We start from the raw sequence: 17,545 nt of genomic DNA on the forward strand, positions 1-17,545 counted from the left end.
GGTGTAGTCCAAAGAGAGCAACCAAAGCAGAGGTTATGTCATTTGAGGAGTTTAAAGCTTGACAAATGACAGACAAAGACAATAGTACAGCACAGGGTAGGATTTAAGGGGCTGGATTCTACACCTAGCTTTGACTATCCCATTCAATGGCCTGGCCAAGTAAGTTGTCTTTTGTGGCCCCAGTTCTGTAAAAAAGGAGGGGGAAATCTTATTCTCTAAGCTTTCTTCCAGCTATTTTATTCAATAATTATAAAATTTCAATATTATATGTAAACAGAAGCATTATCTTCAAGTAATGAAGAGCTGTTAACATATAAAATGATACTATTTTAGTTTGTTTTGTTTTAGAAAGTAGAATGATTCCTAACAGGTAAGATTTACATGAGATTTTAGTTCCACCTAAGAGATAACTTTTTAAAACTTTCATGCAATGAGAAGAAGGCTTATTGTGTGAAATAGTGATGCTTTATCACTCTCAATGATATCATGTAGGGAAATTATTCACCAGGGTAGTCAGTGAACTTGATAAAACCTTTCAACTATAGTATATTTTGATTTTCCTAAGATAATCCCAAAGCATGACTTGTAACGAGTTTGTATGCCAGTATATTGAATTGAATAGATGATTTTCTTTTATCATAAAGTAAGGAGGGTGGGAAGCATGGAGCACCCAAACTTCTTCTCTTTGATCCACTTTATCATGTTCAGCAGGTTCAAGGTCAACTACCGCCATTAATGATTCCCGTATTCCCTCCTGATCAACGGACACTGGCTGCCGCTGCCCAGCAAGGATTCCTCCTCCCTCCAGGCTTCAGCTATAAGGCTGGATGTAGTGAGTATCCCTGACTTTTCATCTGGGAGTGGGTGGAGGATATGGCGTTAAATTAGGCAATTTAACATTTCTGCCACACCAAGAAATGAGATCACCCATATAGCATTTTTATTTTAAAGAGGAAACACACAGAAGGTATTGAAAAGGATTTATGTTGGTATTTAAAAGAGCTTAGATTACTTCTATGCTTCTGAAGCCAAAATTTACTTTTTAAAATTCAGTTTCATAATTTCTATTTCCAGTGTATTCTTAAAATATGAATATAATATTCAGGCTAAATTTATTTTGCATAGATAAGATAGGAATATGCTTTTCAATAACTTTCCAAAGTCCTTTAATTAGGAAACCCAGTTTCCTGATGTGAATTAGTTGTTCTTCCATTATCTGTCTCACCCTATGTTTATAACCTCTTTTTCTCTAGTCTTCTTTTACTTTTTCCATTACCATCTAGTCCCCTTATACCCCTCCACCCCCCAGCAATCACCACACTGTTGTCCAGTCCATGAGTCCTTTTTCCTTTATGTTCAATCCCTCCACCCTCTAAGCTGTCATCTGCTCCCCATCTATGAGTCCTTCTCTGTTTCGCTCGTGAGTTCAGTTTGTTCATTAGATTCCACATGTGAGTGAAATCATACAGTACTTCTCTTTCTCTGACTATCCTATTTCACTTAGCATAATGTTCTCCAGGTCCATCCACACTGTTGCAAAGGGTCAAATTTTCTTCATTTTTGCAGCCGAGTTGTTTTTCCATTGTGTAAATGTCCCATAGTTGTTTATATGGAAGCAGCCCAAGTGCCCTTGTCTTCTTTTAGTTCCTAGACCAAACCTCTTTCTTAACTATGGGCTGGAATTATTAGTGTGTCCATTCTCTTTGATATTCTGAACCTCTTTCAAATCAGACCTGAGAGAGCTCAGCTGACCTAGTTAGATCTCTTTCTTTTGGATCCTTTGGGTCCTGAATAAAGAGATTTGAAAAAGTAAGTTTACAATTGTATTATATTACTAATACAATAATAAATAAATAAGTAAGTAAATAAATAAATAAATAATATTCAGTACAAGAATAAACTCTGTTTTGCATACTCACAACTGTAAACCTGCTTTTGCCCATCCTATTTTTTCTCTTCACTTCAATTGAATGCTCCATGAAAGCAGGTGCTGATTCTGTCTTATTTATTGTTGTATCTCAAATTCTAGTATACCAGTAAACTATCTGTTAAGTGAATGAATGAATAGTGAATGAGTACTTATTACAAAGAATACAAGGGCATTTTGTACTAAGTGATACGTTACCAACATAACCGTTAATATTGCTTATTAATTTTAGATGTCTGTAATTTGATGACTGCCTTTTTTACCAAAACTGAAACTATGCATTGTTATATATTTTTAAAGACTTTATTGATTTATTTTTAGAGTGAGGGGAAGGGAGGGAGAAAGAAAGGCTGAGAAACATCAGAAATATCAATGTGTGAGAAAAACATCACTGTGTCCATAAGTGTCCCATCCCAGGACCTAACCCACAATGTAGGCAAGTGCCCTGACTGGGAATCAAACCGCTGACCTTTCACTTTCCAGGAAGACACCTAACCAACTGAACCACATCATTCAGAGCTATTGTCAGTTTAGAAAACAAATACTTCATTTTCTAAAATGTATATAACCAAAATGCTAGCTATAATGTGTTAAATAAAAATAGTAATAAATTCCAAAAAGGCTCTAAACTGATAAGCTAAATATCTTCTAAAACATTATCAGGATTAGAAAGAATATAGGGAAAGCAAATTTACTGAAAACAATTAGTGAAATAATATCATTTTAGATATTTATGTAGAATATCATTTTATAAATAACAGTAGGTCTTCATTCATTTATATGTTAATAAATTAGCATCTTCCTATGCTTCAGTACTTACTACATTTGCAGAACTCTATCCAACATTAATAGAAATCAGATCTATGTTTCTTGTTAAATGATGTTGTGAATTTTCATATTTACCACTTACTTCTAGTCTTCAAACCTTTCTCTATGTAATATTGAAGAAATAGGATATATATTTTCAAATATGCAAAATCATTTGAGATGCATAATTGCAACTATGAAGTTCAGATAAAAACTAAACTCAACTTGGCACTATAAAAATTCACACTTTTATGGTACTGTACCCTTTGTGGGTTTCCCAATATGTCTGCACATCTTTCTTTTGACTTCATTTTCCTGTGTTTTAAGATGGTGTTCTCACTCTGGCTCCTTAATTTATTCATTTAATATTATTTGCCACATCATTCTATATTTGTAGATCAATACATCCACAAACATCAACATGTTTAATAATTAAGGGCTATATATTTTAAATATTTACATTCTAATAATAGTTTAAACTCTAAAAATGGAATTCAAAATTCTATTGCTATACTACATTTTGAGATTTTAATCATAAAAGATTTTTGTGCTGTTTTGGTTCCATTTTCCTCAGGAATTACTATTCACATTAAACATATGTTTCCAATGTGGTTTTGGTAACCTTGGTTACTAGATGAAGAAAAAAGACACTTTTAAAAATTATCAGTTGCCTCAGACTGCACCTGCAGTACACACATATAGACTAGTTCTGTTTTCCAAAAAGAACTTTTTTAAGCTACTGTAGAAATAAGTCCCATTAGCAAATATTGTGCTGAAGAGAAAACCACATTGAGTATGAACAATAGCATAACTGTAGGCTTGGAAAAGGTCAAGAACACCTCAGCCTCACTCCCAGTTGACAGAGTTGGCATACTAAATTTGTTCAGTGTGAATATAGTGTGGCATGCAGAAGTTTTTCCTTTTGAAAATTGTTAGTGTGTTAACCATTTGATATTTGTACCTGCAGTGCTTAAAGTTATAAAACAATGCCACTTCTTTTATAACCTTGGAAATAAAATAGAATAAAGTCTCTACAATTGCAGGCAAGCTTGAAACCAGCACCAAACTGTAAAACTAAGAAGCCAGTAGCAAAAGAAAGCGCCACCCTTTGTGGACACCCTGGCACTCTGAGTCAGTTTGATTGGGGAGCCTGGTGAAAGTGGTAAATACTCCAAACTCCTCCCTGCCTAATCACGTTGTGGGGAAGGAATAGGGGGAGGGAGAGAGACAAATCCTAACATCTCCTGTCTTCAATGTGCCTTAGTTTTTATCCTCTCATAGATGTCAGCCATATGTGACTTCTCCGTTTGTCAGTTATTTAGAGTAATATTAATAGTTGTTGATGACAGAGACTGACTCATCCATCTTGATTTGAGTTTCAAGTAAATATGAAAAATATACCATTTGTTATCAGTAACTCAAATGCTTTTCATAAACTTCATAGAAAGTATCAATAAATTTTCCTGTGTAGACAATGTGTCCTAATAAAATAAATAAAATAAAAATCTCTGGGACTTCACTGAAAAGCTAAAACGTTCTCAACAGGGAATTATAAAATAAAATTATAGGTCAGGAGACCTAACTATCATATAATTAGCTAACATCTTTTCTCAAAAAAGAAGCTTTTTGTTGGACATAAAGATACTTTTCCTTTAAGAAATATAATGGCAGAATTAGAAATATGGTGTGCAGTGGACGGACACCTACAGAATATAGCTGCACATCATTAAACAATACCAGTATAAAAATCACAGTTTTAAATTATATTTATGGGTACTAGCTCATTCTAATTAGAAAACAATCATTGTAGTCCTGAAATACATTTGAAAAATAACAAAGGTTCCAATTCTGAATTATGAAGTAAATGGGCATATGAATGAAGGACACTTTGAGTGATGGAAGAATCTAGAGACACAGTCCATTTGCTTCTGGTGGGAAGTCTCACCTCTTAACCAAATACTTCAACTTGTGAACTGCAAAGCTTGCATTGGGTAGATATTTTTGGAGTAAAATATACATTCCTTTGATACCTGCAGAACAATTTTTGTTGTTAGGAAGACATCTCTTTTGTATTTGCTTATCATAGAAAAACATGTACCAACATTCAAAATATTTTTGAATGTTGGTTTTAGCCTCACATTTTAGACTTCAGAATGGGTTTTAGATAAGGTGGTTGAAAGTCCTAAGTTTGGTCAATACCCATTTCTTTAATACCGAGTTCGAGTTCTCTTTCCCCATCACACAGCTTCCTCCATCCTACTCTTAGGTCAAGTGCTATTCCTGTTTGGGTGTATAATTTTTAGTCATGCAATTCTAATAGATACTTTAGAATTTTTTGACATAAAGACATTTTATGTGGATATAAAAAATCTACAGAAAGGCAAAGTCTAATAAAATAACCCATTTTCTATATATGTATATATATCATAAAACAGTGTAAAAGAGTCAGCTTGATAATTTAGCACAAACTGACCGATCGAATGTGTCAATCACATAGCTACAGATATAGCCTTTCCCCTTTGATGGGCGTGTGCCTGGTGTTATAGTTTCCAAACTGTGTGTGCCAAGGTTCCAGGGTGCTGTGGCTAATTCTCAGGGACATTCATCATATTTTAAAACTTCAAGGAAAATACAGAGACACTACATAAACTACCTTAGTTGTTCGGACCAAACTACTTAATAAAATGGAATAGCTGGACATTTCTTTCATCCTAGGGGTGCCATGAGAAACTATTGAGCCACACTGGTGGTGCCTCAATCCAAGAAAGTTCAGGAACTTCTGGTCTAGCCTAGTATATATTCACTTTTTAAATTATTATAACCTTTTTGGGAAGTTGTTCACCTATCATATTTCAACCACAGAACAGAATACATGTTATAACAAAATGCATCTGTCATTTACAGCACTGTGTACAATATTACATATATAAGTAATTGATTCCTTGGTCTATATGATTTCATACATTCCAATGTCTTGTCTGCTTGGTTTAGTTAACCTAATCTCAAATAGGCAACTACAAATAAAGAGGTACTTGGGTGAGAGAGCGTGGACTTGGAGTCAAGTTTGGCCTCCTTCTGCTACTTTGATTGGCCTTGTACACATTACTGAGCTTCAGCTCCCTCATCTACAAAGTGGGTTAATGAAGTTCATTCTACTAAATTGTTAGAGATTAGATAGGGTTACATATGAAAGAGTGCCCACCATTGTTTCTCTTATTAAGTTATATATAAATGATAAATACTGAGTATAAAGCCAGGAAAACACAGATCCTGTTTCAAAAAAATAAATAAATAAAAGAAGATTCTATTCTAAACCCCCACCCATCAATTAACCACATTTTATATCCTATCTAGGATCAAATTCATTCTGGCCACAACTGAATAAAGCTTCCTCTGACTAGGAAAACATTATTGTTTAGAGAAAAGTATTACAGTGCTGATGGAAACATTTATCTCATATAGATATAACCTTAACCTTAACTATTTTCATTATAATCACTGAGTTTTAAATGTTTTTCTATTGTCGTTTTCCACTGGTCTATCAGAGTTTGTGTTGGAAAAGATCATACGATTTAAAAAATGTATTTAGTCATTGTTTTGGCAGTGTGAAACTAGAAATGTATTCACATACCTATTCTGCATTTTAATGCATTGATTAATTTTTTAGAAATGTGCTAAATAAAATAGCCATATAGAGTTACTGATTGAAATATTAAATTGCCTTATGAGATTAACTTAAATAAATAGGAGTAGATGAGCCAAGCTTAATAAACTTAAAATATGTTGTATTTACTCTTCATGAGTTTTCTGAACAGTATTTCCGCTTCCAATAAAAGAGGAAACTCTCAGTTAATTAGTTCCTCATACACCACAATAAAATTAATGTTTAGGAGTTAAATACCATAAACTTCCTCAGGCATATTTGCTGATGTGTTCCTGCTTTTAGTTAGTGTCACGTGTTTTATTGTTTAATGGGGTGCCATGTGGTTTCCATTATATCTCTCATGTGCAACGGGTCCTCGTGTCTGGCATTTTAGGAGACTGCATGCTAATTTCTGATTTCACTTTGTCAGCTGACATACAGGTCATTGACAGTCAGTGATGAAACAATCACCAAGTTACAAGCTAAAAGCCATTGAGGTGGTACGCCTTTATCAAACTGACAAAACAGGAAATGTGTTGTCAGGATTGCATGCTATGTAAGTGGAGAGAAGAGGTTGTAATCAGATCTCAGTCTGCTGTGTTTGTGTGTGTGAGAATTATTGTGACCAGCTCTTCCTTTCCTCCCTTCCCCTCTCCCAAATATCTTGTAAATCAAAGACTTTGGGTGAACTTGACTTTGTTGGAAATAATTCATATTTTTATTTTATTTTTTGTTTTGTATTTCTTTGTTATTTTTCAATCGCTATTTACATTCAGTATTACTTTGTATTAGCTTCCAGTGTACAGCATAGTGTTTCGCCCGATATCCCCAGTACCCACATGGTACCACACATTGTCATTAGAATATTATTAACTATGTTCCCTATGCTGTACTTTACATCCCATGACTATTCTGTAACTACCAACCCGTACTGCTCACCCAACCCTCCACCCCTCTGGCAACCATCAGTCTGTTCTCTGTAAAAATATTTATACTTTTAAAGAATAGCTTTGGTACCTGAATAGCCAATCATTTAAATCTCCACCCGAAGGAAGTTAGATTGATGGCTTAAGAATAGGAAATGATTAAAAAGGAAAAAGAACTGAGTACAATGTTGTATGTAACATTCCAGAATTATATGATAACAGCCACCCTCCACTTCTCATAAGTCAATAAAATATGTTTCTTGCTAAATTAGTTTATAATAATTTTACATGTTTCATCACTGAGAAAAAAGAGATAGATATATATTTCTTTATTGTGTGTATATTTCTATATTGTGACAGTATCATAACATGGTATAAAAATAACAGCTTATGTTGTGCATTATTATTTATAAACAGACACATAGCTAATTTAAGCATATCAGTGAGGTGGTAACTGAGCTGTGTTAGTGACCACGGTTTGATCTAGCCCTCCACCACCCCCCACACTACCACCACAGAAACATACACGCACAAACAAACAAAAAGTGAAAGACCTTTTTTTGATGAATTCCTCAAATTGTATTCGATTGTAACTATATTAATATTTTAACCCACATCATTTGATTTTTAACAGTTAGGAACATAAGAATGCCGTTCAATTTAAATATTAGCCCCTTTAGCTCAGTATTTTCTTTTTGGCATGATTCTCATTCTTAATGACGTAAGAATGTCAAATGAAAAGAGTGCTTAGCTAATGAATGACACTATGAGCTCTCAGCCAAGAGGCCTAGAAATGTGGTATCAGTGTATGAAGTTGCCTTAGTGCAGCCTAACCCTCGGAATTCTAACTTCATATTTTTGTTGCCACAGAAAATATGAGAAAATATCTCAGTAATAGACTCATGCTAAGGTCATCAAACTGCAATATAAGCCCAGAGCAGCATTATATGATTTTATGAGAATAAGTGTAACTATTAATGATAACTGGACACTGTATTCTCCAGTAAACTTGCTCTTTCATGGTTGAAAGTTCCATTAGAAGACAAACTTCAGTTATAAGGTTGATAGGAAAAGTAGGGAAGCAGAAAAAAATATTGGGTTGGCCTAAAACTTTGTTTGTTTGTTTTTTCTAACATGGTTCTAGTATCATTTAATTGTCTGTAACTTCATTCAAAACTATTTTGTTAGGTTGTATTGTGACAGATGTCATTGCAACGTGCATTTAATAAAGTCAAAATTGGTGAATTTTTGTGTAGCCATTATAATATTGAAGATGGAAGAAAATAAACAACATTTTTGGCATATCACCCTTTATTATTTCAAGAAAAGTAAGAATAAAACTGAAACACACACAAAAAACTTCAGTGCAGTGTGTGGAGAAGGTGCTGGGACTGACAGAACTTATCAAAAGTGGTTTGCAAAGTTTCCTGCTGGAGGTTTCTCGCTGGATGATGCTCCACAGTCCAGTAGACCAGTTGAAGCTGATAGCGATCAAATGGAGACATTAACTGAGAACAGTCAGTGCTATACCACACGGGGGATAGCTGACATCCTCAGAATATCCAAATCAACAAAGGTGTTGGTGAAAATGAAAAACATATGTTTTATTTTATGGAAAAAACTGGACTTTTTGGCCAACCCCATATTTAATAAAACAGGCTAAGATAGCATTTTGCTTCTAACTCTACCATAGATAATGTATTGTCCACAAAGACTGAGTAAGTCATGCTCTTGGAATATCATGTGAAATCAGATACTCTGTTAAGATTACTTACTGTAAAAGGCCACAATAATACTAGGTGAAACATGGGAAAAGAATATTTTTCACGCACATGATATTTCAGGCACTCACTGCTCATTTAGTAGCCCCATGATATCAGGTCCCAGGATCGTCCTCTCTTTACTATCACTGTGCGTAAATTACGGCTTCCATTTCAGTCAGGTGTCTTCTCCCGCTACCTTCCCCGCCTTACAGCTGCAGTCTGCAGGAAGAGCAGAGGCAGGGAGAACTACAGATACTAAGCAAGCAGTGCGGTTTCTCTAATAATTTCTTCTGGCTCTGTTTTCAAAGAATATGTTTAAACTTTTCTTAAACCTATTATATATAGTCAGCTCATAATGACCCTTCACATGTTTTCTAATAAAGACAACATCTGCTGACTGTACAAACCTCAAATAATGCAGAAGTATTGAAAACAGAAACTAAAGTTATCTGCCTATGCCCATATACTCCTATAACGCCACTCCCTAGAGGTAATTACTGTGGACAAGTTGATACATATTTTTCCAGAAGTAGATGTAGACACAAATATGTAAAGATTTATATATAATTATGTATATACATCTTTTATATTTAGATATAGAAATCTATATCTAAATATAGATATAGGATGTTAGCATATCTGTATATTATAATATGTATCCTATGATACCTATACATTATATATAATGATATGTACTACCACATATAATGTATATGAGGGTGAAAAGAGTATATTCTACTTATAAGTAAAAATTATGTTATGGCCACCTTTCATCTTTTATACTTTCAGACCTAACTCATACTGCATCATATTTTATTAAGCTGGATGTTCCATATTTTATTTCTGTTTCCCACTGATCTATGCTTAGGTTTGTCTGCAGTACTGAGAGTTTTAAACAATGTAACAATAAACATTTTTGTGTGCATTATTTTTGCCCCAAATTAATTTTTATGTAACCAGTCCCATTCCCAGTTTATGGTATTTTAATTTTATTCATTTTATTCCTTTTTGAACACTTTTTTTAACCAAGATATTGCCTCTAAATTCTAAGGCTGAGATGGTTAATACAGGCTTTAAAACTTTCAAAATTGACCCCTCTGAGTTAAGCTACAAATAAGCACCGAGAAGACATAATAGAAACTATTGTCTGGACTTAATAAATTCTTTCAGAAAAAACATTAAACAAGGTATTAGAAGACTTTGTAGTCACAATCCCATCTCATATTATTTTATGTTCTTGGGCAAGTCATTTTTCTCTTCGTGCCTTAGCTTTTTAATCTTTACGGTAGCTGCAGACATTAGTAATGTTCTCCCAACTCATTTCACAGGAGATTATGAGAATTAGATGGGATGAGGGTTTGCATTTCTAAAGATGTTAAATTATCGTATACGTATAATGTGTCAGTGTTATTGATTAAATGTATTAATGGGTTTTGAAAATTTTGAATGTGACATGATGAAAGGACTTCAGGAATTTACTCTAGGTCAGTATATTTCTGACCATTCAAGACATTTGAATTATTTGTTTTTCATTTTTTAGGGAGGAGGGAAATTTCTTAATGCTTGTTAATTCCCGGAGCTTTAAATTCACCATTCTCCTAGAAAGCTCAAGTGTATATCCCATAGGCTTATTTTCACGTGGTGTAGGAAGCTTCCTGATCTCAGATTGCAGATCACAGACTCTGGCTGCATTCCAGCAGGAAGGAAGTATATCAAAAAGCCCTGATAGAAAAGTAGAAAGGTTATAAAATGTCAAAAAATGTCAAAAAAAAGTGTCAAATAATGAAATGCTTGCTAAACCTTAATACTAAAAGTGGAAAATAAAAGAGAAATAGCATTTGATTTGCTGTTAAATGGGTCATACAAATGCCCCTCTTCCAAATCCCTACTTTCTAATACTTGAGTCACCTTATTTGCTTTTCTCTGCATCACTTATTTCCTCAGAAGACACAGAGACAAAATTAGGCATAGTAGTCTAATAGAGATCTGGAGAGAGAAGCAGTTCCTTAACTAATGTTTCTCTTTGAGCAGCTTAAAATGAATTATAGAATGGGATAAATGATGCCTTAATACTAGTGCTGATTCCAGAAGGAGACTTTTTGATTCATTGTCACCTTTTCAGGGATATTCAAATTTCTTAGATAATTAATCCAGGAATTTTCACTGGTATCACAATTCATTCAAATTATGGGAAAAGAGGTGAGGAAAGAATGCTTTCATCTTTTATGTGCAAAAACATCTTCCCATTTGGAGAGATGTTTCTTAAAGGGTTTATAATCTCTTACTAAACTAGCCAACTAGGTAACTATTAAATTAAGTAGGATAAAGTTTTTACTTTCTATGCTACATTACAAAGACAAATATATTTTTATTTTAAAAAGTATGTTACTGAAAAAAGTAAGCCTGTGGCAAATCAGTTAGGGATTAACAATTACCTAAAAATATCATCTTTTAAAATAGTTGTATAATCAAACAAGAGATGATTTCTTCATTTTACCTTATCAAGTAAAATATTTATATTGATTACTTATCTTATGAGTTTACTATAAAAATATTGACATTCATCATAAAAATTTTAAATAGTAAAGTCATATACTATTCTAGCAAATCTATAAAGGTATTATAGATTTTATGCACTTAGCAGCCCCTTCACTGTTATTGTACATAGTATATCAATCTTTCTGAATTTCTTGGGTTCCACAGTTGATTTAGAGGAATTATTGATTTAAATACCTAAAATGAAGAAAAAGTATAGCTGAACTTATTGCTATAAGAAAGCAAAGTTCAATTCGCTTGGATTTCAGGAAGTCTAAAGTGATCTGGAGCAATCACGGTGATGAAGCTTTTGTTTTTATCGTCTGCTTGTACATAGAACATCTTTCAGTCCAGCGGACACCTTGGCCCTACTCAGGTGCTGCAGCGCCATCAGGACAGTGGGTTTTTGTCCACGAACACAGATCATTTTAAGATTTAGGAAGTTCACATTATTTATTTTTAATATCCAATGGGATATGAAATGCTTTAAAAATCAAATCTTACAACAGAGAAAAATTATGAAATATTATCAAAGAAGCAGTCAACGTATGAAAGCATTTGACAGAAAATACTTTAACTACCTCTTCCAGGTTCTTATTTTCTCATATCCCAAAAACTCTAGGCTTTTCTTTCCCCTTTCATTTCCTATTCTACATTTTTGTCATTGGTAGCTGATATAAAACTCCATTATTGTTCGAAATAAATCCTGTACAAAAAAGTAATTTGTTCCTTATTATTATACCCATTTGTTTCTTCTACTAAAACTTGAGCTTTTGACATGGGCTGAGTTGTCTCTCGTGTTTGATATTTGTTAACTTTGAAATAAATAAATTATTCCTTAATTTATTTAGTCAACAAACACTTTAACAGCTTGTATTATGTATTTAACAGAATTCTGCATTGTAACAATTCCCATGCTAGGAACTGGGGATTTAAAGATGAGTAAGATAAAATCCCTGCCTTCAGGATGCTCATAGTGTAGTTGGGAAGAATGGGATGTAAATAGATGTGACATGATAGAAAAATGCAGAACATTGAACATTGAACACTACACAGAGGAAAGGCAAAGAGTTTAAATCTAAGAGTGGTGGATGGTGTCAGGGATGATTTATTGGAGTGGGGAGCCTTAAGTCAAATCTCAGAGGATGAAAGGCAACTAAGCAATTGAAGAAGTTGTTTTGGGGATGGAAGAATACAGAAACAACATTTCAGGCAATTAAAAAAAAAAAACCCTGCTTGGATAAAGTCCAGAAAGCAAAGGTTAAAACAGGTTGTACATGGACCTATATAGAATTTGGTTTTCAGAATGTATTATAAGGCAATAAGTGAGAAGTAAGTAGTCTAAGAACATAAGAAGAGACAATTTGGAAATATTTGTAGACTTTGGATGCTGGAGGTACTGAAAAAACATTGAAAGCCTAAAAGGCAGAGCCGAGATCATACTGGCATCTGTTCATTCTTCCATCCATCCATCCATCTATCCACCCATCCATGCATCCATCCATCCATCCATCTATCCATGACAAGACTTACTTCTCTGGTTCAGTTTTGCAATTTTCAGTCCTTAACACGTGGTATATCAGGTCGATAAATATTTATTAAACTTTAATTACAACCAGTGAATATTTATTGTATGCTTTTAATGAGTGCTATTGAAAGGTGAATAAAGAATTAATTTCTTCAGCAGTGGACTGGAGCCATAGAGACCAATTGGGAGGCTCTTCTAGTAGTAAGAAATAATAGCCTTGGAGTTACTAAAAAAAAAAAAAAAAACCCTTGTGATCAATTAGCCATGGCAGGTCAAAGGGAGGGAGAAATCAAGGATTTGACAGTATTTGTAGCCTAGGTGACCAGGTGTCACCAAAAGAGACAGAAATAGCATTGGTAGAAGGAGGTTTTGTGAGAAAAATGGTGAATTAAGTTTTTGCACATGTGAAGAATAAGTGTCCTATGAGACATCTGGGGAAGACGGGGAGTGATTGTCCAAAAACAGTGGGTGAGGTCTAGTTTGGAGACCCTGGTTTAGAGTACATTAGTTTGTATATGGTAGTTGGACCACAGGATTGGATAAGGTCATTCAGGTAAAGTGAAGAGAGGGAGAAGAGTGAAACACTAAAGATTAAATCCCAAGGACTACCAATATTTGAAGAATGAGCCATGAACAAGGTGCGAAGAGAATCAGAAGAGCATGTTATAAAAAACTCAAATAGTTAAAAAGTAGGGCACCATTAGCAATATCAGTAGCTGCACAGCAGTGTCCATTGAAATGTTGCAATTTGGAGGTTATTAGTAAATGTATAAAGCACTTCCAAGAAAAGTTTTTGGATTGAGACTAAAGTGTTGGAAAACTAATTTCTAGCAAATTGATAAGAAAATGAATATAAATAAATTGTTTCTTAATAAATACTAGAGAAAGTGTTTAGAAGGGTTATAGAATGTAGATATTTTGTTGTTTTTTAGGGTCAGAGGTAATTCTGCATAGTGTTTAAAGACGTGACATGTATAGATTTTTACACTGATATTTGAAGTACTCAGTGGACTTCAATCAACCTTCTAACTACTTTTAGCTACTGTGTGAAAAAGGTACAACTGCAGGCTAGTTCATTAAGACATTTTGCTCATTTTTCTGATCCTTACGTTTAGGGTCACCCATTCGTTCATTCAGCAAATATTTATATGTCTGTGGGCGCCAGTCATCGCAGCTCTTGGACTGTCTCATCTTTTCTAGTTCTTTTCTTTTTTAAAAATTTGAGACCAGCCTCTTCTCTGATACTTTCCCCAATGACTTCAGCTCCAATAATTATTTTTCCTGCTTTGGTCATTACTGCCTTTCTTATTCATTTGATTCTAATCACATGGCTTTATTCATTTCATGTTACATATTTGTAAGTCTTATTTGTATAACTGAAAATATCATGAAGGCAAGGACTGTCTTTATTCATTTGTGTCCTCCACACAGTATATGATACACATTTGGTGAATGCACATTGAATGAATATATCTATAACTGTATCTATTTTGAATACATATATTTTTTAATTAAATTATATTTTTGAATATTGCTCTAAAATAATCTATAGTGATTTCTTACTAAATTAGTAATGACTACATCACTTACTGTGCAATCCTGAATATATTGTTGTTTCTAACTTGTAGAATCAAAATAGTAATATCTACCTTACTGAGTTGTGAGGATTAGATGAGATGTTTATATACATGTCTATATGGATGCATATGTGTATATTGACATGTACATAGGTAATATGTTTTAACAAAGCACCAAAAGTTAACAAATATTAGTTGCTCACAGTATAAATCAGTGGGAGAATAGTCAATCATTCAAAAATGAAGTTAAAAAATGTAATACCTCTCTACATAAATAGCCTAAACTATGTTTTTTCCCTCCTGTTTCTCCCCTTGAATCTCTTTTCCCCCCATCAAACTGATCATCAAGTCTGTCTCCCAAATCTGTTACCTCCTCTCTTTCCCTTATGATAAGGGTAGGACATTATTATTTCCCACTAGATTTGCTAAAATACTTTTTAACACATCTATTTGTCTCCGTCTCTCCTTCTTCCAGTCAATTCTAGCCCTTGCACAAAATTCATCTTTCTAAAATAGAAATAAGAGCATGTCACTTCCCTGCTTAAAATCTTTCAGTGACTTAACATTGCCTTCCAAATAAAACACAATTTGCTACAAGATATGTGTCCTACCTGCTTTTACCTGCACAGATTACCATTTCCTACCAAGAGCAGAAAGGCTCCTTCCGAGCAGAAAGAACCCACTAATTCATCTATTGGCCCATGAGATGAAAGACAGTGACTTCCTTCAAAAGTTCCATCCGTGGTGTCATTTTTAACTTTCTTTTTTCTTAGACTTTTGCAGAGCTCCCTCCACCTGAAAGTCGGAGTGGTAAGAGCAGGGTATTTTAAGTACCAGGCTGAGAAGATGGCTAAAAAAGAGCCATCCTAATTGCACTAAATAGTGGGGGTTTGCTGTGTGATTCTCCAGCAGTTAAAAGACGTGGAAAGTAGATAGTAAAATAGTCCTGGAAGATAATCTGATGTTGAAGTAGCCATTTTTAAGAGACACTTCACTTACTTCATCGATACTCTTTTACAGGGTAATTTTTTTGAGGTGTCCAGAATACCTTCTTCACTCTTCTGCATTGCTCCTTGAATCATTGGATTGGATTGGTTTGCATGTTTACCTCCCTCACTTAATTCAAAATTGGCCTACGGCAGGGATTTTGTGCATGTCCATGTATAGGTTTAATTTTTATACTTCCCAGCACCTAGAGAAGTTAATCTGGTATTTGTTGAGAAAGCAAAATAAAACTAAACAACAACAACAACAAAAAACCCAATCATGTAAGACTAATAACGGAACAAATCCCATTATTTTAGTTAAAATAATTCCAGAAACTTTCCAGAACCTTTATATTAGCTCAGTGGACGAAGGGTGTGTGTGTGTGTGTGTGTGTGTGTGTGTGTGTGTGTGTGTCTCTGACCCAGGATAAGGACATAATTGCTTTTCACCATGCCCCTCAGCCTAAATAAACTCGTGGGAAAATGTTTTTCTTACTCTGTGCTGTGTAGCATAGAAGTGAATCCTTCATAGTGTTGCTGGAGGTAATTATTATCTAAACATTTATTAATTTAATACTAATACAATTAATATACTTTCCAAGGGGTCAAGTTATTTAATACTAGCTGTATCATTTGTATCAATAGGTATCTAGTGTAAGGTAGCTTGTATTGTGAAAACAATTGACTAATATGCCTCAGTGTATTTTCAACTTTGAAAACCTTTAGTTTTGAGCTAGAATTTTCCATACTTGGCTTTCAAGTAAGAAGCAAATTAATTTTGGAAAGGCTTAGGGAAAAACTGTTCAAATGGTTAAAACCTAGGAAAGAGTAAAAGAAATTACTTTTAACTAGTTGAAAGTCAATTTGAATAACTTACACATGGTTGAACTTTAAAAGTCAGAATTTTCCATTATCTAATTTTTACAAAATAAGTACTTCATGCAGTATTTACAAAATAAACCTGTTGTAATATTTTTTAGTATGGTTAATTGAGGGATGCCACAAATAGATGACATTATTTACATCAATAAAAGATTTTCCCCACCAATTTCTGAATTTTTCTTTTGCCATTAAAAACTACCCTTGACCTTCTTTCTTAAGTTTTGTAGATTATTGTTGTCCACTTTAGAACACTGACACATGCATGTAATATATTTTGAATTTTATTAAGACTTAAATAGATATGTTGGCCTTTTTCATAGTTGTCGTATTTGTGTTTACTTAGTAACTTGAGGCAAATTTCAATGAAGCTGGATATTCTTGGACTGAAAAATTGGTTGTAAGGTAGAGATGCTTCCATTGTTGTATGTTTGTATGTGCGGTGGAGGTGGATGCTATCTGTGGCCCCTTAGACACAACCCTTTGGAAATCCGATACCTTGCCTATGATTATATATTTATGTCTTGGGAACTGTATGCAGTTACAGATTCATGATACAACTACAGTAGATTTTCTAATTCCCACTGTCAATCTTTTGTTTTCTTGAATTCACTTAAACATAAAATACTGGGTTGGCCAAAAAGTCCGTTGAGTTTTTTCCATAAAATAAAAGATATATTTTTCATTTTCATCAATAACTTTATTGATTTGGATATTTTGAGTATGTCGGCTACCTCCCACTATTGGCTTCTAGTGGGTAGAGGCCAGGGGTGCTGCTAAACATCGTCCAGTACATAAGACAGCCCCACAGCAAAGAATTATTTGGCTAAACTATCAATAGTACCAAGAAACTTCACAAACCACTTTTGACATGTTTGATCAGTCACAGCACCTTCTCCATATACTGCACACATCTTTTTTTTCACTTTCAGTTGCATTTTTACCTTTCTTGAAATAATAAAACATAATACACT

The 17,545-nt window shown here is 34.0% G+C and overlaps 1 protein-coding gene across 21 annotated transcripts in view; it reads left to right on the top strand.

Moving 5' to 3' along the window:
- The window catches only part of SOX5 (SRY-box transcription factor 5), a 908,025-nt gene that overhangs the window by 781,502 nt on the left and 108,978 nt on the right, over positions 1–17,545 (top strand). For 14 of the 21 annotated variants that reach the window (XM_053921733.1, XM_024575365.3, XM_053921734.1 and 11 more), the window contains one exon: positions 709–832. In XM_053921733.1, coding sequence (XP_053777708.1) covers positions 709–832 — 124 coding nt within the window. The remainder of the gene's footprint in view (positions 1–708; positions 833–17,545) is intronic. The other 7 variants (XM_024575371.3, XM_071221063.1, XM_071221065.1 and 4 more) reach the window with 1 other exon arrangement.

Source organism: Desmodus rotundus, chromosome 3 (assembly GCF_022682495.2).
Source record: "Desmodus rotundus isolate HL8 chromosome 3, HLdesRot8A.1, whole genome shotgun sequence".
Classification (NCBI taxonomy): Eukaryota; Metazoa; Chordata; class Mammalia; order Chiroptera; family Phyllostomidae; genus Desmodus; species Desmodus rotundus.